General features: G+C 57.6%; 2 protein-coding genes across 7 annotated transcripts; both read right to left on the reverse strand.

Moving 5' to 3' along the window:
* Positions 1 to 835: 835 nt before the first annotated feature.
* On the reverse strand, positions 836 to 14,169 carry SHISA7 (shisa family member 7; the record flags this gene model as incomplete). Of its 2 annotated transcripts, XM_079723473.1 has the most annotated exons (6): positions 836 to 1,482; positions 3,385 to 3,534; positions 3,974 to 4,039; positions 5,517 to 5,671; positions 7,205 to 7,913; positions 13,834 to 14,169. In XM_079723473.1, the coding sequence occupies 5 exons, from the start codon at positions 7,882 to 7,884 to the stop codon at positions 836 to 838; spliced, it is 1,698 nt and encodes a 565-aa protein (XP_079579599.1). The 2 variants fall into 2 exon arrangements, with proteins under 2 accessions (XP_079579599.1, XP_079579598.1); XM_079723472.1 differs by lacking the exons at positions 3,974 to 4,039; positions 13,834 to 14,169 and having other exon boundaries at positions 7,205 to 7,884.
* Positions 14,170 to 14,174: 5 nt separating this feature from the next.
* ISOC2 (isochorismatase domain containing 2) lies at positions 14,175 to 20,952 on the reverse strand. Of its 5 annotated transcripts, none has more exons than XM_079723474.1 (7): positions 20,910 to 20,952; positions 17,613 to 17,656; positions 17,163 to 17,300; positions 16,870 to 17,079; positions 16,484 to 16,554; positions 16,209 to 16,322; positions 14,175 to 14,579 (listed from the first exon to the last, which is right to left on the reverse strand). In XM_079723474.1, the coding sequence occupies exons 3-7, from the start codon at positions 17,295 to 17,297 to the stop codon at positions 14,480 to 14,482; spliced, it is 630 nt and encodes a 209-aa protein (XP_079579600.1). In that variant the 5' UTR covers positions 17,298 to 17,300; positions 17,613 to 17,656; positions 20,910 to 20,952; the 3' UTR covers positions 14,175 to 14,479. The 5 variants fall into 5 exon arrangements, with proteins under 5 accessions (XP_079579600.1, XP_079579603.1, XP_079579601.1 ...); XM_079723477.1 differs by having other exon boundaries at positions 16,209 to 16,326; XM_079723475.1 differs by having other exon boundaries at positions 17,163 to 17,318; positions 20,910 to 20,927.
* Positions 20,953 to 22,292: the final 1,340 nt, after the last annotated feature.

Genomic DNA, 22,292 nt, shown 5'->3' on the forward strand with positions numbered 1-22,292 from the left:
AGATGTCCCCAGAGTGGGCTGCCATCTCTGCTGATGACATCACGGAAAAGGCACAGTCCCTCTGATGACATCATAGGGCAAGGCACCTTCTCTGGCGATGGCATCACAGGAAAGAAGCAGAGTCCCTGTGATGATGTTGTAGAAAGGAGGCCTTATGTCTAGTGAGGACACAGTTGGTGAGGCTCTTTCCCCTGTGACGTGTCCCAGGAAGATGGCTTTGTCTGTAGTGGTGACTCCAAAGACAAAGGCATCTTCTTTGGAAGAAAATATTTTCCTGGTGACGATGATGTCAAAAGAGGCCTTTTGGTGCCAGAGATGACATCATAAGGATGAGATTTATCTATGCAGTGACATCATAGGAAGGACTCTTTGTCTCTAGGGATGGTGTCATAGGACAAGGCATTGTTCCTCTTATGACATCACAGGAGGGAAGTCTTTGTGATGACACCATGGAGCATAGACGCCTCTAGTGATGACCTTAAGGGTGGGCCTTTTCCTCTGTGATGACCTCATGGGAAGGAGGTTTTGTCCCTGTGATGAACAAAGACATTTTCGCTAGTGATGACCTCACATACAGGCCTCTTCCTCTGTGATGACGTCATGGGAAGGAGGTCCTGCCTCAAACTGTGACATAGGAGGAGGGGTCTCATCTGCCGTGACATCGCAGAAGGAAGCTTTGTGTCAGGTGATGATTTCATCCAAAACAGTGTCCTTGGAGGCAGCCCTCCCGGCCACCGCAGATCTGGTCCCAGGCCCCTGGAGTGTGTTGGGGGATGCAGCCTGGGATGGGGGCCCCAGGCTGCAGCCCCCAAGCCCCTGGCCCGACCTCAGACACTCAGACAGTCACCTCATTCTTGCTGGCAGTGCGGAGGTGTTGGGGCAGGTGATGGCCGGGGATGAACTGTAGCTGCTCCAGTGTGCCCTGGCGCTGGAAGGGCGGCCTGCGGGCCAGCGTGCCCCCACCTCCGCCGGTGTCTGACATCCAGGCGGGCTGCGGCGAGCCGTGCAGGCCGTGGTGGTGGTGGTGCGCGTGCAGGCCGGGCGGCGGGGGCAGCCCATGCAGCGGTGTGGGGGGCCCCCCGGGCCCCAGCAGCAGGTTGGAGTGGGAGGCAGCCAGGCTGGCGCGGGCGGCAGGCTCGGGGGGCAGCACGGGGCTGCGCGGGGGTGACAGCAAGTGCTCGCGGCTCTGGCGCAGGGCCTCGGGGGACGACAGGAGCAGGTGCTCCTGTGACACGAGGCGCGCGCGTGGCAGTGTGAACTCATAGCGTGCCCGGCCCCCGTCGTCCAGCAGGTGCTCCTGGGACATGACGCGCCGTGGGTTGGGCGCGGGCGCCAGGCCCAGCTCCTCGGGGCCACCCCAGCCTTCCATGCGATAGCCGCCCCCTGTGCCAGGTCGCCGCAGCGCATGCAGGGGCAGCGTCCCGCGGGGCATCTCCGCCAGGTGCCGGCGCTTCAGGTAGGCCTCGTCCAGATCCTTCTCGGCTGGGGGAGAAGGGAAGAAACCACAGAGGTGGGTCCTCAGCCAGCCCAGAATGTGCTCCCTTCCCTGGGGCACCCCCCACCCCGGGAAGACCCCAGACATTACCTGGAACTTCCTGGTCATTAGCCTGGGCAGGGGCACAATTTTAACCAGTCAGGACAGTCAAGCTAGCAGAATGCAGATTCCCAGGCCCAGCTTGCAATGCTGCGGTCGTAGATGAGGGGGGACCTTTCTTTTTTTTTGTAATTGCCTGGGTACATCCCTTCTTTGGGGAGTAGAACCCAACTCTTGCTTTTTCTTTCTTTTCTTTTTTCTTTTTTTTTTTTTTTTTTTGCGGTACGCGGGCCTCTCACTGTAGTGGCCTCTCCCGTTGCGGAGCACAGGCTCCGGACGCGCAGGCTCAGCGGCTATGGCTCACGGGCCCAGCCGCTCCGTGGCATGTGGGATCCTCCCAGACCGGGGCACGAACCCGTGCTCCCTGCATCGGCAGGCGGACTCTCAACCATTGCGCCACCAGGGAAGCCCCCCAACTCTTGCTTTTGAGGAACCACTTTCCCTTCCCTTTCATCCTGTAGCACGTATTTTTCAAACTTGGAGATTCGACCCATTCATGGGTTGTAAAGTCAATTTTGTGGGTAGGGACCAGCATTTGGCAAAATGAAATAGAATAGAAAATTATCAGAAAGTGTCCCATAATAAGAGTATAAGGGTGAAAACCATTCACAAAATTTTTATTTCAGTTGTGTGTGTGTTACTGATATATTAATGGATGAAGTGACATGATATCTGGGATTTGTTTTGAAATAATCCACCAAAGGATGGGGTGGAGGGAGGAGAGATTAACAAAACGTTGCCCATTGTTAAAGCTGGGTGACAGGAACATGGGGCTCGGTTTACAATTCCTCTGCTCTCTCGAGTGTGTTTGAAAATGTCCATAATAACAAGTTTCAAAACTTTACTGTAATTAGAAAATGTGCCAGTCGGGCTTCCCTGGTGGCGCAGTGGTTGCGAGTCCGCCTGCCGATGCGGGGGACACGGGTTCGTGCCCCGGTCCGGGAAGATCCCACATGCCGCGGAGCGGCTGGGCCCATGAGCCATGGCCGCTAAGCCTGCGCGTCTGGAGCCTGTGCTCCGCAACGGGAGAGGCCACAGCACTGAGAGGCCCGCGTACCGCAAAAAAAAAAAAAAAAAAAAGTGCCAGTGTATGTGGGTCTCATGGGACACAATATAAAAATCCTTTCTTACTGTGGATCTCCGTTTAAAATGTTTGAAGGCTACTCCATTACCAGGGATCGGCCACTGACCCAGAAATGTCCAATCAGAGTCACAGTGATTGGTTCTGGGACAAGTATGTGACCCTTTTTTGGCCAGTGAGATCCAGGCTTGGGATTTTTGCTGGAATCATTGGGAGAGACTCTTCTGGTAGAATTGTCCTGAAAATTCTCAGGACAATCTTTGCCATCACAAGGGGAGATCCTATCTGAAAATGAAGCCAGCCCACTATTCAGCAGAGCTGAGAGATGTAGAATCCTGGAGACAGCTTTTGAGCACCTGGGTTCAGCCACACCTGAAGCTTGTGGCACATAGACTTTCTGTTATCAAGCCAGCATAGTCACCTTTTTTTTTTTCTTTTTAAGTTGTATTTCTGTTCATTGCAAATACAAGTCCTGATGAATGCAGTAGATCTTGGGGGGAGGACCATGGGTTTGCATTTTTAAAAAGCACCCCAAGTAATTGTGATACAAAATTACCTCAGGTAATTCTGGAACAAACTTGGAGAAAAATCTAAGGTGGGGGGCGGGGAATCTAAAGCTTTAGAAGGCTATCGGGTCACTGTCCATTGTCCTGAACCCAGGCCCTGACCCCGCCCCATCGCCCAGGTAGCTCCCCTTCCCGAGACTCACCCAGCCTCTTGAGGGAGGAGTAGCGGTTGAGTTCAGATTTCACAGCGGCCTCGTAGGACGGGGGCAGGTGCGAGAGGTTGTGGAAGGACCGCGAGCAGGACAGCGTGGAGTAGTGCAGGGAGGGGCTGGGCGGCGGAATGGCCCGCCAGTCTGGGGCAGAGGGGCACGGCCGGGGTCAGTCCAGGCCCTCCTCCCTCAGACCCAGCAGTTCTGGCCCCCAGCCCGCTCAGAGCATTAGAAATCTGGAGTCCCAGCCCCTCAGAGCTGCAGCAGTCCAAGCTCCCTGTGCTCCCCCCAACCCTCGGGTGCTCTTTGCTGGGGAAGGAGGAGCTGGAGGGGCAGCTGGCGTTTGCTCAGCACTCGTGTGCCCCACCCCAGGCTAGAAGGGACGCACTCCATGCAGCTTCCCGCAGACCACTTCTGGCATAGACATGAGGCAACTGAGCCTCACTGGGTTACCTGGCTGGACTGTGAGGACAGGCTCCCAGGGTCTCACACCTGCCCTATGCTGGGCACCTGGCTCCGGCTCAGTACAAGGGTGGGAAGGGAAGGAGCCCTGCCCTCCCCGCAGCCCCGCCCTGGTCCATACCCAGAGTGGCAGCGTGGTGTTTGGGGCTGTTGACGTTGAGGTGCAGGTAGTTGTGGTGCAGATTATCTGTGGGGACCAAGAGGGGAGGTGGCATCACTGCCATTGCCTGCTCCCAGCTGGCACCGCTGTCCTGGTCTTGTGGAAGGATCCCCACTCATGTCCACTTGGTCCCCAGCTCTGGTCCCTCCTGCCTACTGAATCTTTGCCCTGACTTGCTTCTCCCTCCTGGATCATCAAACCAGCCTTCTGGCCAAATGGCCAGCCCATCTCCAAGATCAGCCCCACTGCAGTATTTCTGACATGTACACCTGCCCCTGGCCCTCTGCTGCTCGAAACTCTTCCCATGTCTCACCATCACCCATGGGACACAGTCTAAGCTGGGGATGGCATTTGAGGCCTGTGTGACTTGTCCCCAACAGACATCTGCAGCCTCATCTCCCATCCCTCCCCTCAAGCCGTACTTCTCTCTGATGCCCAAATGGTCCAGCTCAGTTCTGCCACAGGGCCTTTGCACATGCTGTCATGCTGTTCTCTCGGCCTTGAATCCCTTCCTCTCCTTCTTTGCCTGAAGACCGCCTACTCACCCCTCAAGATCCAGGTCAAAGCCTTGTCCCTTACTGCCTGGATCATCGTGCAGGCCTCCTCTGGAGTCTTCTTCCTCTCATCTGTCTTCCTTCATATGGGTTCCAGAGACATAGTTCTTCCACCCACTTCTGACTTGGCTGCTCCCTTGCTCTAAACTCCTCCATGGCTCCCCATTGCCCTCAGGACAAAGAGCCGCTCAGCTCAGCCTGGTGCTCAAGGCCCTTCCTGAGGTATCTGCCCGCCCTCTCCTCAGCCTCAGCTCTGGCCACCTCACAAGCTCTGCTCCGGCCACTCGGAGATCCCCTGCCCAAGAAGCTTCCCTCACCCTCCTGGCCACTGCTCAAACACCACGTCCTGAGGGAACCTCCTCCCCCTCACGCCAAAGGAGACCCTTTTCAAACTCTCTTCCAGCTACCTGGACTTCTCCACTGATGCACTCGTCATAAACTATAAGAATAACAATAATATGAAGTGAGTACTGTTATGATTCCCATTTTATGGATGAGGAGACTGAGGCCCAGAGAAGCGAAGGCACTTGCCCTCGGTCACAGTGGCAGAGCCAGGATTTGAATCCGCGCGTCTGGCTCCCGACAAATTCTAATTCAGGTACTAAGTGCGTCCTTGTGTGTCACTGGCTGTTGGGTGGTCTGACATGAGTTTCTCAAGTGCAGGGGCTGAGGGTGTCTAAATCTAAATCATCCGTCATAGCACCCAGGGTTCCCACCCAGGGTGCCCACAGGAGGTCAGGGAGGAGGTCTGGCTCACTGCAAAGTCCAGTGCATTGCCCAAAACAGGTCTCGGCCATAACGGTTCAGGGAAGGCAGAGACAGCAGGCTGTGGCTAGGGGCATGGCCTGGGCAATGGGAGGTGGAGCCATCCGTGGAGGGCGGAGCTACAGGGATGAGGGGTGGGGGCAGAGGCAGCAGAGGCGGCACCCGTAGCCCCACTTCTCACTCACCGAGATTGGAGGGCTTCACGGTGTTGTAGAGGTTCTTGGGCGTCCTCGGGGGCATGCTGTCGGGACCCCCGACCCCCGAGGTTAGGGAGCTGCTTCGTGCCCGGTCCGGGCGGGTCCCAGGCCCTGCCTGATGCCTCAGAATGTCCACCAGAGCCCTAGAAGTGGCAGAGAGATGGTCAGTGGCCTGGGGACTGGGGGTGGGGGTGGGGAGAGGGAGGGCGCAGGCCTCTTTCCCCTCCCCGTTCTCACCTTTGGGTGTATCCGTTAGCTCAGCTCGGCTTCTCGCCTTTGGCCACGCCCCTTGCTAATACCAATCTGAGCACCGCCTGCCCCAAGGTCCCTCGGACCCCACTTCCCGCTTGAAGCGCCCCCTCCCCTGTTTATGTGGACCCTACCCCTTCCACGGTCCCTCCCACATCGTCCTCTCTGTGGCCCTGGCCCACCCTGAACCTGGGACCTCACTCCTGTTCCTTTTGCTGCCTTCCCCATGGCAATAAAGGGTGCTATGTGGACCCCAAACCTTAGAATCACCCTTGACCCTTCTTTTTCTTTCCTGCACGGCCCTTAGCAATCCTGTGGATTCGCCCTCCAAAATGTATCCTGACTCAGAGCACTTGTCACCACCTGTGCTGCTGCGAGCCCCATCTCTCACCATTATTGCCACAGTCTCCAACTGGGCTCCGCATTTCTGCCCTTAACCCTTGCAGTCTAGTTTCACACGCACAGCCCAGGGGTCAGATGGTGACATACGGAGCTCAGGACACTCTAGTGTCTCCCCCGTCACACTTAGGGTAAAGCTGGCCTCTGCCTACTTCTGTCCACCTCCTCCTCCTCACCCACTGCACTCCAGCCGCATGGGCTGCTTCGCTGTCCTGCAAACACTCCACCTCAGGGCCATTGCACTTATGGCTTCCTCTCTGCCTGGAATGCCCTTCCCACGGATATCTGCTTGGTTCTCTCTTTTCCTTCAAGTCTCTGCTCAGAGAGGCCTTTCCTGACCACTTCGTGTCAAACAACACTGCCCCTCCCATTCACAACTCGTTACGCCTACTTTATTTTCTTCACAGCAGTTATCAGTATCTAAAAGTATATTGCACATGTGTTTCCTTGCTTACTGTCTTAATGATAACGGTAGCCAGCATTTACTGAGGCCTTACCATGTACCAGGACTCAACATGAATTAACCCAGGTAATCTTCATTACAGTCTGAATAGGTGGGGAACAATTATTAGGCTCATTGTACAGACAAGGAAACTGAGGCATAGAGAGGTTTAAGCAAATTTCCCAGGGTCACACAGCCCACAGGCAGCTGACCTGGGATTGGAAACCAGGTTTACTCATCAGTGCAGGGACTTTGTTTTGTTCACTGCTGTGTTCCCAGCTCCTGGCTCACAGAAAGCGCTCAAGAAATATTTGTTGAATGAATGAAGGCCTGAGCCTACCCGGTCACTCCATAGACTGCCACTTAAGTCACACATGTTCTCATGTCCCGCCCATCTCTCCAAGGCATTGGCTTCTGCGCTCCTGGTGGCTGCCTCAGTCTCTGGCCGTACTCCCTGCACCCTGACCGGCCCCGCCCCACCCACCCCCTCCGCCCCGCCACCGGCCCCACTCCCTGATGGCTCCACCTCCCGTGGCCCCGCCCCCGCCCCCAGGTTTCCCACCCTCCGGCCCCAGAGAACACACACCTGGGTACGTTGATCTCCCGGTGCGCCCTGGGCGCACGGGAGGCCTTGCTGAAGGCCACTTTGGCGCCGACGCCCACGGCCAGGGCGAAGCTGATGACCCCGCACACCACGTAGGCCGTGCTGCCCCCTGGGCCCTCGCCCCCACGCCCCCCGACGCCACCCGCCCGGCCCCCTTCCAGCCACCCGGCCTGGCCGGGCCCGGGTCCCCCGCCCGCACCCCCGGCTCCCCCGGCGCCCCCGGCCAGTGGCGGCGGCGTGGTGGCCCAGCGCGGCGTGTCGTAGTTGGAGCAGGAGGCCTGCGCCAGGCGCATGTGGCGGTGCTCGCAGCAGAAGCGGTAGTGGCAGGTGCCGCAGCAGAAGCGGTAGGAGCCAGTGCTGCAGTTGAAGGTGGCGTCGTACTGGCCCATGACATCGTAGTAGCCGTGGCAGAGCTCGGCAGGAGGGGGCGCCCGTGCCGCCGCGCCGGCCGAGCTCGGGGTGCTGGTCCTGGTGACGTTGGTCCCCGGGCCCGCCGCGCCCCCGCCGCCGGTCAGCGCCCCGGTCAGGCGCCGCAGGTGCGCCAGCAGGGCGGGCAGCGGGCCCGGGGGTTCGGTGCTTGTGGCGTTGGACGGGCGCGCCCCAGCCTGGCCGGTAGTCGAGGCCAGGAGCAGGAGGGTTCCGAGGAGCAGGAGGGCCGGCATGGGGCAGCCAGGCTGGGGGAGAACCGCGGCTGCAACGGTGGGCGGGAGGAGGATGGCCAGAGGCGGAGAGATGTGGAGACGGGGGCCGGAGATGAGGAGGAAGGCAGGCCGAGGGAGAGGCACAAACCAGGAAACAGAAAAGGTGGAGGGACATGCACGGGCCCAAAGTTGGCAGTCCCGCGGGACAGTGCACGGTGATGGGGGAGCAACAGGAGGATGTCCAGACACCGCGGAAGGAGAACGGAAATGATCATGGCAGAGAAAAGGCCAAAGTGAGTGATGAGTGGTGGAGGAAAGAATGGGAAAGTTGACAGTGACATCAGGGGTGCGAAGAAACGAGAGAGGTGGACAGAAACCAGAGGACAGACGTGACGGAGGGAGAAGAAACCATGGAGGCAGGTGAGGGAGAGAGGGCGGAGGGGAAAGCCAGAGGTGAGATGCAGGCGAGGGACGGCAGAGGTGGGCAGAGTGGGGAGGAGGTTGGGGTGGTCAGTGGGGGACCAGGGGAGGCAATGAAGGGGGACGCGTGGTGGGGTGGGTGAAATGGGAGGAGTCGGGGAGATGGGGAAGGAGAGAGAGAGAAGAGCAGATGGGGGGAGAGAAGGAGAGAGAGAGCGCCGAGTTGAGAACCTGAGTTTATAGACCGGGAGGTGGAAAGAGGGAGTGCAGGGTTTCTCACCCTGGGCGCTACTGCCATCTGGGCACAGAATGTACTTGCTTGTGGGGGCCCGTCCTGTGCATTGTGGGGTGTCCAGCAGCATCTGCTGGGTGCCAGGAGCATTCACATTCCCCCATGTCGTGTTAGCGTAAGATGCCTCCAGGCACTAACAAATATCCCCCCCGGGGGCACGTTTGCCCCCAGGTAGAACTGCTGCCTTAGACCCACGTGGCCCTCAGTTCCCCCAGTGCTTACTTCTCTCCTGTATTTACGTCTGATAATCAAGGGATCTTGAGCCTCAGTCTCTCTCTCTGTCTCTCTCTGTGGTCTCTCTCTCTCTCTCACGCACACACACACCCACGCTCACAGTTTCAGGTCTGACGTGTCTCCTTGCACAGCTGGAGAGTCAGGGTAGTAGTGGTTCATCCCCCAACTCCACCACGTGCCAGGTGCCTGATATTGGATACACCTAAGTCCCCATGTGCCTCGGTTTCCCCATCTGTAAACCAGGGGTAAGGATGGCTGTCACTGGGTGGTTGGAAAGACGAACCGATATCATATGTGTAGAGAGTTTAGGGCAGTGCCTGGCCTAGTGCAGGTGCTATACTTACAGGAGGGTGAACAGGATGGGAGGGGCCCGGTGGGACAGGCCCGCCCAGCTGTCTTGTAGGGCAGCAGGCTGGCAGGAGGGGTTCCTTCAGCAGTGTTTACTGAGGCTGGGGATGCAGCAGTAGATGAACCACAGGGTTCCTCCTCTGTCTTTACGGGCTTTGCCTTCTGGTGAGGGGAGAGGGCCAGTACGCAGACACAAATTAATGGGACGCACGTTGAAAACTGTTATGAAGAAACACTAAGCAATTATGGAAGCCATGAAGGAATAAAAGCAGTGCAAGGAGGTGGGAGAGAGGGTGGGTGGGTGGGACTAGTTTAATAAGTGTCGTTTGGTATTGTTTTTATCCTTTGCTCCTTCCCATTGAGTGCACGTGCATCTAGGGGCCACGCCATTATCAAAAACTGCTGGGGCCTGCGGTGGGGAGAGGGCTGTGGGAGGCTGCACTTGGGGCCTCAACGCTCCCTTTTAAATCTGCTCCGGCCCCGCCCCTGAACTCGCCGCCAGACTGCCTGCTGGATGCCTCCACTCGGTGTTTAACGGGCATCTTAGAAGTGCCTTGGCCCACACTCTGGAAAGCAGTTTGGCAGTTCCTTAAAAGTTAAACATAGGGTTACCACATGACCCAGCAGTTCCACTCCTAGGCATATGCCCCAAAGAATTGAAAAACATGTTAACACAAAAACACGAATGTCCTTAGCAGCATGATTTACAACAGCCCCAGACTGGAGACCACCCAGATGTCCATCGGTTGATGAATGGGTGAACAAAACGTGGTCTATCCATTCAATGGAATACTATTCAGCCATAAAAAGGGATGAAGCACCAATACATTCTACATCATGAAGAACCTCAAAAACATTAAGAGAGAAAAGCCAGACACAGAAAGTCACATATTGTATGATTCCATTTATATGAAATGTCTGCAATAGTCAAATCCACGTAGACAAAAGCCGATAAATGGTTGCCTGGAGCTGGGGGCAGGAGGGAATGGGGAGTGACTGCTTAATGGGGGCAGGGCTTCCTTTCAGGGTGAAGAAGATATTCTGGAACTAAATAGTGGTAGTAGTCACACAACATTGTGAATATATTAAATGCCATTGAACTGTACACTTAAAATGGTTAAAATGGTAAATTTTATGTTATGCGTATTTTACCACAGTTAAGAAACAAAAACCAACCAACAAAGGTCAGATGATGTCGCAGTGCCCAAGCAATGGTGCTAGGCTTTGAACTCGGCACCACCACCCACAGAACATGGATGCTTTATCCCACACAGAGAAACATAGGTTGTCATGCACACAGACACACCACTTCTGAGAGTGACACGTGTGTGGTGATGTGGATTCCTTCATTCATACGAGGGCTGCCACATATGGTTGGGCAGGTTGTGTACTGCATAAGAGAGTCTGGCTGAGAGGCTGGAATCCAGCCGGGCTCTCCTTCCTAAGAATGCAGCTGGTGGGGTTGCATCCATCTGTGGGAAGGGGCACCTTTTCAAACACATGCAAGGGTACCATCTGTCTGCTAAATCATAGATGCTAGAGAGCTGCATTGGGCTGGGGCCACCTTTGTCTCATCTGCCCCGCAGGGGTAGCAGTTTGCCCTCTCAGTCCCTGTGCTGTGCCAAGCCTCTGGCTGGGCTCCGTGGACAGAATTTCTCCCTCTGCTAACAGACTCCCATTGTCCCTTCCAACTTCACACACATGCATGAAACTCTTGGCCATTGACAACTCTGGGGAGTGGGGCAGGAGGAGCAGTGGCCTACGTCCCCTCAGACCCAGCAACACACACACACACACACACACACACACACACACACAGCCCCTCGACCAGTGGAGGTCCCATAGCCTCCAGTCCCTGCCTCACACCTCCTGATGCAGGGCAGCGCCTCCAGGTGGGGAGGAGACACACTGCAGACACAGCAGCTGGTCCAGACACAAGGATACAGGGGACCAGTTCTTCCTCTACCTCACACAAAACTATACACAGACACACAACAGAGCTTATATACGCACAATGACACAGAGCACAGGACACCCACACAGTGTCCAGACACAACACGCAAGGACACCCAATGTCATCCTGGTGGCACACCTGAGCCTCCCTCCTCCCCAAACACACACAATACAGCTCCATGTGGACACACAACCATGCATTTCTGGGCATTCCCACCCACAGCACACAAGAGTCAGACACAATCTCAGACACCTTGACACACCGGGACCACACACAGCTCCAGAACATGGCCAGGGACCTGCCCCAGCGAGCCGCACGTGGGCACGCAGTGGCACACATCACAGCCCACAGTCACGCAACCTCGTAGGCACACACACCAGTGAGAACCCAGTGGTGGAGAGTCTGGAAGCAGGCATGTGGCCCTCCACCAGACACACCCAGACAGCCCCCCACACACACACACCGGAAGGCACACTCCTCCTCCACAGCTGGAGAAGAATGCCCCCCAAACCCGGATCTCCCTCCCCACACCACACACACCTAGCAGCTCGGGGCCAGAACCCAGCACCCCAGCCCAGGACCAGAGAGATGGAGATGTGAGGACAGAGATCAGGAGAGCCAGTGTGAGGAGGGGTCCCAGAGCAGGCCCCACTCGGTCCCTGGGCTCCCGGAGGAGCCCCTCCTCCACCTGCTCCCCTGCAAGCGCTGTGCCTCACGGTCCACCCCACCCCCACCCCTCTCCTGACCCTGCCAGCTGGGCTCTGGGGGCAAGGACTGCCTTCTGAGATGCCTGGCAGCAGAGAATGAGAGCTAGAACAGGGCGCGGGGGGCAGGGGGAGAGAGCCCTCGGGGTGGGGGTAGAGGCCCAGAGAGAAGGATAGAGACCCAGGGAGAGGGGAACAGAGACTCGGGGAGAGGGAGACAGAGACCCAGAGAAAAAGGGGGACAGAGGCCCAGAGAGAGAGGAACGGAGATGAAGAGAAGCGAGTACAGATACCCAAGGAAAAGAGGACCGAGCCCTGGGAGGGCGGAGACCCAGAGGGCGAGCAGAGACGGGGCGGGGGCGGGGGGCAAAGACCCAGAGGACTGGGGATCAGACAGAGAGCTCGAAAGAGAGAACCAGAGGAGGATAGAGACCCGCAGAGGGGAGGAGACCCGGAAGAAGCCAGAAGCCCTGACCTCAAGCGACTGGGTGCTGGAGAGGGGTCCGCAGGTGGCAGCGGGGTGGGGGCTGAGGATGGGCGGTGTCCGAGTGCAAAGGGACGGCCTCCTAGGAATATCTGGGGTTGAGGGTGGGTTTGGGTTAGGCATGTGGAAGAAGGCGGCATCTGGGTTCCAGAGGAGGCAGACCCGGCGGACCCGGCCAGAGGGGGAAAGCGGAGGGAGAAGGGGAGGGTTCTGGATGCGCGGGCGGGGATCCCAGTTCCGGGCGGGGGAGGCAGGGTGGAGGGATCCAGCGCCGCCTCCGGCTCGCCACCCGGGAGGTGGGAGGTGGGAGGTGGGATTGGGGGAGAGATGCGGACCCTCCCCACGCACTCCCAGCGGCCCGCCCAGGTCCCTAGGCCTTCCTGTCTCTTATGTCTCTGTCTCTGGGAGTCTCTGCGTCTCCGTGTCCTTACCTCCTCCCGGACGTTGCCTCCCACCGCCTCTCCCTCAGCCTGCCGGCGGGTCTCTCATCTCTATCGGGAGGTGCCCTGGGTCGCGGCCTCTCTGAGCCTGTCTCTCTCTACGTGTCTCATCGCATCTCTGCATCTTTCAGTCTCTGTCCCAAGTCTCCTCTGTGCGCCAACATTTTCTCCTTCCCTCTGCCCAGTCAGTCTCTGTCTGTCTACATCCTGTGTCTTCCCCGTTGCCACATCCCCATCTCTCGCTACCTCTTTGACTCCGTGTCTCTGTCTCTGTGTGTCTCTTTCCTAGGTTTGCTGTCTACAGATCTCTGTCCCTCTGAGTGTCTCTGTGTCTCCCCCTGACTCCGGACCACCAGTCTCCCTTCCCGGGCCCCCCACTCTCGCTCAGGCTCAGGTTGGAGGGGCGGGGTGGGGGGGGCGCTGCGGCGGGAGCTGTGTGTTCCCAGCGCAAAATAGACTCCTGTTGCCGTGGAGACGCGAGCGCGGCCTCCGAGACGCGAAGCTTCAGGCTGGGGGGTGAGGAGGGGGGGGACACCTGGACCGAAAGGCGGGGGCCGGGGGCGCCGGCACCCGGTCCCAGGGGCTCCTGGAGGAGGGGGGAGGCAGGGACTCCTAGATCCCTGCGGAGAGGGGGGGTGCTGGGCGCTCTGACCGCGGGGTCCGGTGACCGGGCCTTCTGGGAGGGGTCTGGGATCCAGGGGCGGGGGGGGGGCTCTGTTTCCCCAGTGGGGGGCGGTCTGGCTGAGAGCTCTGATGCCTGGGTCCCTGGGGGACTCGGATTGCCTTCTTGGGTACCCAAGGATGCGGTGGGGGCGGGGGGAGGACTAAGACTCTGAAGGGGCTGAGGGGCCCTGACTGGGGGGTCCGTAGAGTCCCAACTCCCAGATTTCCAAGGGGGCTGCAGAATTCTGGGAGCCCCTATGTGGATCCCCGGGCTCCTGCGTCTTAGGGGAGCAGGGACCACTCAGATGAAGCTGTCTGTCCTTCCCATCCATTCATCCATTCATCCGCATGCCTGTCTCTTCCTTCCTCCCCGTCCCCATGTCCCTCGTGCCTCAGTTTCCCCCTCCGCACCGGGGTGCGGTCACGCTCACCTCACTTTCCGGATGCGGGACCCTGGGGGAGTCGGGGGTGGTGGCGACGTGGGGGGCCGGCCAGGGGAGGCAGAGCCAGCGCGTGTCTGCGAGCCAACCCGGCTGGGCGTGCGCGCGCTGATAGGGGGGGCGACCGGCAGCGAGTTGGGCGACCCCGGGCCGGCAGTTCTTTTCCGTGCAGATGTGACAGTGGCCAGCCCTCGCCTTTGCCTCGCGCCGGCTTGGAGTTAAGAAGAGGCACCTCCCCCTCCCCACCTGCTGGGGACCCCTCTTCCCCCACCGCCCGCAGCCCCCAGTCGCCCCCGGGATACCCCCCAAACCCAAGAATGGTTCAGTCCACAGTCACATCAATGTTTATTCTCTGAGACCGGGTCCCACACAGCCTGTGACACTCCCTCCCCCTCCCACTGCCGCCCCTTGAAGTGGCCCGGGGCTGAGCCCCACCTCCAGCTCGGCTCAGCCAACCCCCGCCCAGCTTCCAGGAGTCTCATTTGCATTTCCGGGAGCTGCCATCCAATGGAAAAGCGGCACCCACATCCCCTCCTGAGGGGGCGGTACCCCCGGTGGACTGCACCACTCTTGGGATCCAAGAATGGGGGGGAAAGCACTTCTGCCAAGGTCCCAGGGACGAGAAGGTGGTCTCCCCTCAAGGCAGGGTAGGGAGTTCAGCGGAAGAGGGGGTTCTGACCATGGAAGAGGCCCAGCAGCCCGCTGTCTGGGGCGGGCTCCTTGATGATCTTCTGGATCTGTAGGGTAGGGGTAGGGAGTCAGGAAGCTCAAGGGTTCTCATCCCCATGACAGATCCAAGGGATACTTCTCCATTTTCATCTCCCTTGCCCCCTTAGTAGCAACTGGCCAAACCAACCATTGCCTCTTCTCAGAACTTTTCTTAGGGCCTCCCTTTCATCATAGCCACCAGGGTTAGCACCTGATCATCTGCCATCTTGGTACACCTTGCTGACTTGGACCACTAAGAGTGACCGACTCTGTCCTGGGGCTTCTTGTCTACACATGCTTCTTCTTAAGTAATCTCACCTCTCCTATCCCTCAACTCTCAAATCCAGCCCGCGCCTTGCCCCTCAACTCTGGACTCACTTATCCAGCTGCCTCTTAGATGTTGGTGGTCACTTGACCTCTCAACCTCATTGCCGCCACTGCCACCCCCATCAGTAGAGAGCTTGAGCAACTGCGCTCAAGCCGGATCCTCTCTCTGTGCTGCCTTTTCACACCTTGCACCCATCAGCAATCCCTGTCATGCTAACCTGCAGAGATTAAAAAATGAAACTAAGCAAAGCCTGTATCCCCGCCGCTGCCTCCACCCTGGTTTCCCCCCTTCCTACCACATGTCCATTAGCCACCTGGCACTCCACACAGATCTGACAGTGTCCAGCCCCCCTGTGCAAACCCCCATGGCTGCCCCTCCCCACCCCCACCAAACTCTTTGGGAAGCCTCGGCTCTGGCTCCTCCCTGCCCCCTCTCCTCCCACACTCACCCTGCACTCACCGTGCCCTGCTACCGTTCCTTGAGTAAGTCAAGTTCAGTCCCACGTCCAGGCCTTTGCCCTAGCTGTCCCCTCTGCCAGGACCACTTTTTGGACGACTGGCTGCTCCTGCACTTTCAGGTCTCCACTTCAAGGCCACCCCCCAGGAGGGGCCTCCCAGCTGCCAGCCCCCATCTTATTTCTCACACATTCTACATGTTCCCTCCCCAGCTCCAGGCCACAATGCGAGACTGAATACAGACTGTCTTTTGCTATTGCCCCTGGACCTGCCACAGTGGTTGGCACACAGCAGGTGCTCAATAAATGCTCAACAGAACTGAACTAAGAGGAGGGGAAAGGCTGGGAATCTCGAGTTCGGGCAAGTCCCGTTATCCTAAGGGCCAAGCAGTGGCCCTCAGTGGTGTGAAGCAGTGGGGACTACCTGGGCAGACCTGGGTACTAGGAAGGCCACTCGGGTGGTGGGTGTGGAGGCTGGACCTGAGTGCCACAGAATGGAGGAGGGGGTGGCGGGAAAGGGTCACGGGGCTCCCGTCTACGGGCCCCCTACTGGACTGTTCCCTCCCGTCTGCCTGGCTCCCTCCCATCTCTACCTCACTCTAAAATCACCTTCTTCCGGGAGGCCTCTGGACCACCTTAGGCAACCCCTCCCCCGCTTTATCTCTCTCTACAGTCCTCGTGGCCAGACAGCTTCTCCTTTCATTGATTTATGGTGTTGACCCGCAGTCTCCCCCCACTAGAACTTAGCGCCCCTGGAGGCGGCGGCCTTCTGTGTTCCTGGGTGTATTCTGTGAATATGTGGTGGATGCTGAAAAGATATTTGCCGTTTGCATGGGAGATAGGGGAGGTCAGAGTGTGGGGCGTGGGGGTCAGTACCTCCTTGAACCGGGGGTGGGCGGCATCACCCACGAGCTGCAGGATGAGCCCTTCGCTGGTGGAGAGGAAGGCGCCGCTCTGGCGCATCCGGGACAGCGCCACCAGCCGGTCCACCTGGCTGGGGGGCGCGGGGGTGGTGGTGTGTGTGCGGTGTCAGCGCCTTGGTCTGGACACCCAGACACCTGGCAAACTCGGCAGGGATCCCACCCCCTGGTTCTTCCTGGGTGCTCCAAACCCATCCCACACGCACCCCACCCCTGAGGGGACCCTCTCACCTGCGGGAGGTGCAGGCGTCCACCACCACGTGGACCTGCAGCCCTTGGTCCAGGAGGTCCAGGGCTGTGTGCTAGGGGCAGAAAGAGGTCAGGGCTACCCCCAGACAAGAACAGGGATCCTGGGTGAGTGATTGGGGAACCAGGATGGGGATGAGGGAGGCTCGGATCAGGGCAGGAGGTCCCCAGATTACAACGGGATCCTAGGCAGAATGGGAGCCCCAGGTAAAGAGAGGGGTCCTTAGTGAAGGCGAAAGTCCCAGGTCAGGAGGGGAGTCATGGGTCAGGAAGGGGAGGATAGAGAGTTCTGGGTCAGGAAAGACACCCTTTTTAGGTTGGGGCGGTCCCAGGTGTGAATGGAGGTCCCCAAGGTTCAGCTGCGGTCTCACCAAGATGCAGGCTTGTGTCTCCACGCCACAGAGGAGCACAGAGCGCAGCTGGGGCCGCGCGTCCAGCTCCTGCTGCACCACGGGCACCATGCTGAAGCAGGTCTTGGGCCGTGGCTGCAGACCCTCAGCCCCCAGCTCGGGCACCGTGGGGCCCAGGCCTTGTGGGTACTGCTCAGTCAGCACCACTGGCACATCCAGGAGCTGGGCCACCTGGGTTGGGGTGAGGAGCAAAGGTCTGTGGGACGAGGGGCCGGGGCCCTGGACTGGGGGGTCTGCGGGACGAGGGACCGTACCTTGAGCATGCGGGCAGCCACAGACACGATCTGGGGGAAGAACAAGACATGGCGGAACTTCTCCTGCATGTCGCACAGGAAGAGGATGGATGATCCAGGGATGATGCGTCCCAGGCCGGGCCTCACAGCTGCCATGTCCTGGGGTGGGCAGAGGGGCTAAGGGAGTGGGATCAGGCAGGGAGAGGGCTTCTCTGCACGTCCAGGGTCCACACGCTTACACCCCAGGCTCCAACTGTGATCCTCCCCCGACCCCCAGGGGGAAACCGAGGTCTAAGTAGTGAAGTGTCCTGACTGAGGGCCCACGGCCCATAGCAGAGGGAGCAGGACTTGAGCCCCGAGGCAAAAAGAGCTGCATTCTCCCAGCTGCACCACCTCCCTCCTTCATGGTCTGGGGTCCCTCAAGTCTGACTGCCTCCTCTGAAATGCAGTTTACCCGTGTGGAAAACTCACCAGCTGAACCCCCCTCCAGGTCTTAGAAAGAAAGGCTGGGGTACCTGTGGAGTGGAATATTACCCAGCTATAAAAAGGCATGAAGCAACGACACAGGCCACAGCGCGGAGGCCCCTCACCGCGATGCTCAGTGAGAGAGGCCAGTCACAGAAGACCACGTGCAGGAGTCCATTTACATGGAATGCCCCAAACCCAAACCGGCTGCGTCCACAGAGACAGGGAGCGGGTTGATGGTGCTTCCACCTCAGGGCATTGGGGGGGCGGTGCGGGGGTGTGAGGAGTGACTGAAAAGGGGTACAGAGTTTCCCTTTGGGGAGATGGAAATGTTCTGGAACTAGATAGTAGTGATGGTTGCCCAATGTCATGAACATACTAAATGCCTCTTAATTGTACACTTTGAAATGGTCGAGATGGTAAAGTTTAGGTTAATACACAATTTTAAGAAAAAGAAAAAAAGGGACTTCCCTGGCAGTCCAGTGGTTAAGAATCTGTGCTTCCCCTGCAGGGGGCACGGGTTCAATCCCCGGTTGGGGAACTAAGATCCCACATGCTGTGAGGTGTGGCCAAAAAAAAAAGAGAGATATAAAAATTAAGGTGGGGGGACTGGTAGAGCCACCTGGCCAGCAGCCCTTTTAAAGGGGAGGACACTGAAGCCCATGGGAGTCCATGAAGGCCAAGGTCCTGTGGGGACTAGAGGGGTGACTGTCCCTCCCCACCCCCGTCAGAGTGAGCATCTGGGCCCTGGACACCCCAAGTCTCACATGTCCCAGCCCATGTACCCAGAGGCTTGTGTCCCTGGGTGCCTGAGTTGCTGCACAAATGGGAGTCCTGGCTTTTGTCTGCAGCTCCCTCCCTTTCTGCATGTTACTCACTTATTTGTTAATTTATTTAGGAAACGGAGACCCTGTGGACCCAGTGGACCCAGTGGAGGGCAAGCCGGCTGACACTCACTCGGGGGAAGTTTCAGTGCTGGCTGGTGAGTCCCCACAGGTGTCTGTGATTATTCTTTAAACTGAACACATCTACCATTGAAAATGTTTTCTATGTGTGACATATCTAAAGTTCAAGAACTAGTGGATAGCTAAAATGGTGAATTTTATGCTGTGTGAATTTTGTCTCAAAAAACAAATGGAATGGAAACTCCCTCAAAAACAAAACCACACTGAATGAATTAATTAATTGCATAATTACAACTGTGACCAGTGCTAGGATTGCTAGGGAACCTAATCCATCTTGGCAGAGTTCTCCCTGAGGAAGTGAAGAGAGAGGGAAAGAAAACAAGCTTTTTGAAAACACAGAGCTGACCCTATTTCTCAGCTCTCCCCGAGGCCCCATGGCTTCTCTCTGTCCTCAGGACTACGATGTACCCTCCTCCCACAAGGCGCTGGACCGGGACCTTCCAGCCTCGGTGGCCAAGTCCCACCTCAGGGCCTTTGCCCAGGCAGCTCCCTCACCTGGAGCGCTCTCCTCACTCCCATTCAAGGCGTTAGCTCTCCAGGGGACAGGAGGGACAGGGTCAGGTGGGGGCGGGGGCGCTGGAATGTGCGGAAGCCTGTGACAGTGACAGGAGTCTAGAGTGAGGAGGAGCTTCCCTTTGGGCTGTAGGAGTGGGGATTGCAAGAACCCCTAGGGAGAACCATGTGCCCACATTTCTCAGAATTACAGATGCACAAACCCTGTGACCCAGAGAACTCACTCCTAACTATCCTAAGTATTTATCCTGCAGACATACCTGTGAAATGACACAAAGTTATTCATTATGGGACAAGGTTATTCATTACAGGACAAGGTTATTCATGATGGGCGTCTTCCCAGAGCAAAAGAATAGAAATAAATCCAACATCCACGGTTAGGGTACTGGTTACATAAGTTATGGTATATCCATACTATGGAATTCTTTGCAGCCAGGAAGAATCACAAGGGAGATCTTTAAGTAACAACGTGGAAAAGTGTCCAAGAGATGTTAACAGTGAAGAAAAAAAAAAAGCATAATAGTGTATATAACACTGCTCCCATTTGTGCCAAAATGCAAGAAGAAGAAGAAGTGTAGGTACTGTTCCAATCTATATCTGCTCTCTGTGGAAGGCACATAAGGAACAGGCTCTTTCTGCGGGGACAGGCCTCTGAGGGGCCGTGTGAAGGACGTTTGATTTTCACTGTGTACTAGTCTGTTCCTTTTGAATTTTGGACAATGTGTGTAACAGGTTGTCTAGTGAGGAATAAATACAATACAGTAAAGGATTTACATAAGGCAAGAACCCAGCAAAATCCACCTGTGGCATTAAAGTTATGATAACAGTTATCCTTGGGCGGCAGTGTTGAAGGAGGGGGTGCAAGGGGGGTTTCTGGGGTGGGGGGGACGTTCGGCTTCTGGATTTGGATGCTGTTGACACCAGAGCGTTCTCTTTGTGAAGTTATGTGAGCTGTATATCTGTGATTTCTGTTTTCCTACATATGTGATATACTTCCATAAAAAGTTTTCCAAATATACAATAAAATAGGGAGGCCTCGCTGGCCGCGGTGGGGCTGGACTGGAGGTGGAGGCCAGGGTGAACGAGGGGACTGGGGTCCAGGTGGCCAAGGGTGAGGCCTGGGCTCCAGTGCAGGCAGCGGGGACAGAGCGGGGAGGGGGCAGCTGGGCCTGGTTGGGGTCGGAGGGGGAGAAGGAAGAGCCTCAGGTTGCCAGTGGTCCGAGGGAGGCAGGTTCCAGGGACTAACTGGGGACCTGGAGAGGGGAACTGATCTGGGGGAGAAGATGAAAATGTGTGTGTGTGGGGGGGGTGAATGTGGAGAGGAGGTCTCGGCTGGAGACAGACTTGGCAGTACTCTGGGGAAGTGATGAAAATTCAGAACTTAGCTCCGGGTGGAGGGAGCCCGAGGCCGGAGGAGGAGGAGCGGCCCGAGGTGGGCGGCAACCTGAGGAGCGAATGGGGCTGTTCAGATCCCCACGTGGCCTGGGGAACCCGGTTCTGCAGCCGAGACTAGCTGGCGGTGTGACCTTAGGCAAGTTTCAGCTCTGTCTGAGCCTCAGTTTCCTTCTTGAGGAAATGGGAGCCAAACCCACCCACCACGCAGGGGTGACGCGGAAACTTGGCAGAGAGGGCGGAAGCGGCCCGTGGAGAATTCGAGCCCCTGGCTAGCCAATTCTGAAGGGCCGAGGCAGGAGTCCTCCCCCTCCTGTCCTCCACCAGCAAGGCGGGGAGGTTGGTCCCCCCGCAGCGCCAGAGGGGCCTTATCAGGAAGGCGCCGGGACGCGGCCCGGCCCGTCCGCCGCAGGTAAGGCCTGCAGTCACTTACCTCCCGCAGCCGGACTTCCGCCGCTCAGACCCACCCGCGGGGTTCGCAGGCCTGGTAGATGTTTTCCAAAGCCCGGACACTTGGCCCGCCCCCGGCTCCGTCCGCGTCCCGCCCACCCTGGCTGAGCCGCCCAATAGGCACTCGTCTAGCTCTGCTCAGCCCCACCCCCCGCTCCCAGCCAATCCGCAAGCGCCGCTGCTTCTCCCTGGGGGGGGGGGCTGCGTGTGGGCCAGACTGTCCTTCCTGAGAGCGTGATTGGCTCGTCAGGGGGCGGGAAAGCAGCCAGTCTGACCAATGGGGAGTCGTGACAGATGTGAGTGGCGGGCCTAAGGCGGAGCGGCGCGGTGGGTACCGAGAACGCTGTAAAGTTCAGACCGCGGGGGCCGAGAGGGAGAGAGGGAGGGGCTGTGCCCAGGGCAGGGGAAGGCCGGGGGTTCGAACCCTTGCCCTTCTGTTTAGAGACAGAAACTTAGCAAAGAGACCCAAGCATTTTCCTGGAAAGGGTTAAAGGCGCGAAGAAGCCAAGAAGTCCCTCCCTGTCCCCGCACGTTCGTTCTCTGTGCCTCAGTTTCCCCATCTCACAGCACCTGCCTCCTACGGTGGTGTTCGTAATATTTAGACTGTGCTTGGAAATGGGGTTGAAAGAGATGGAGAGTGAACTTGTCATCAGTCTTGGAATAAAATCTAAACTCCCAATTCATGGTGTGCCTTTGTCAGTCTCTCAACCTCACCTCTTACCACTCTCCCTCGTCTCACTCCACTCCAGCCATGCTGGCCTCCTTTACTGTTCCCCCAACGTCCCACCTCAGGGCCTTTGCACGAGCTGGTTCCTCTGCCTGGAATCCCAGACTTTCGCAGTACCAGCTCCTTCTTGTCATTCAAGGTCCTCCCTGACCACCCTACATCAAGTAGTCACCTGATCAGGTCGCTGTTCTGTTTTCTTCACAGCACTAATGCCAATCTGAAATTGGAAATTTATCTTGTGTTTAAAAAAATGTATGGATGTACTCATTTATTTTCAGTACCCCCGACTTTACCCCCCCACCATGTGAACTCCGCGAGGGCAGAGATGTTATCTGTTTTATTCACTGCTGAATCCTCAGCACCCAAACCTGGGCCTGGCACATAGTAGGCACTCAACAAATCTTTGGGAATAAATAAGACGACACCAGACACTAGGCAGAGGTGAACCAGGGTAAGAGGGAGCTGAAGGGACAGTTGCCAAGGAGGTGGGGCTGGGAAGAAAGAAGGGAGAAGGTGGGGGAGGGAGAGTGTGAACCCCCCAAAGGGGCTGTGGTGGGGGCACTGGACCTGGGAGAAGCCCCATGAGGCCGTGGTCAGAGGTGGGAGTCTGGGCTTGGTTCATATTTCCAGAGGCTGCCA

The sequence above is a fragment of the Hyperoodon ampullatus genome (genome assembly GCF_949752795.1).
Source record: "Hyperoodon ampullatus genome assembly, chromosome: 18".
Lineage (NCBI taxonomy): Eukaryota > Metazoa > Chordata > Mammalia > Artiodactyla > Ziphiidae > Hyperoodon > Hyperoodon ampullatus.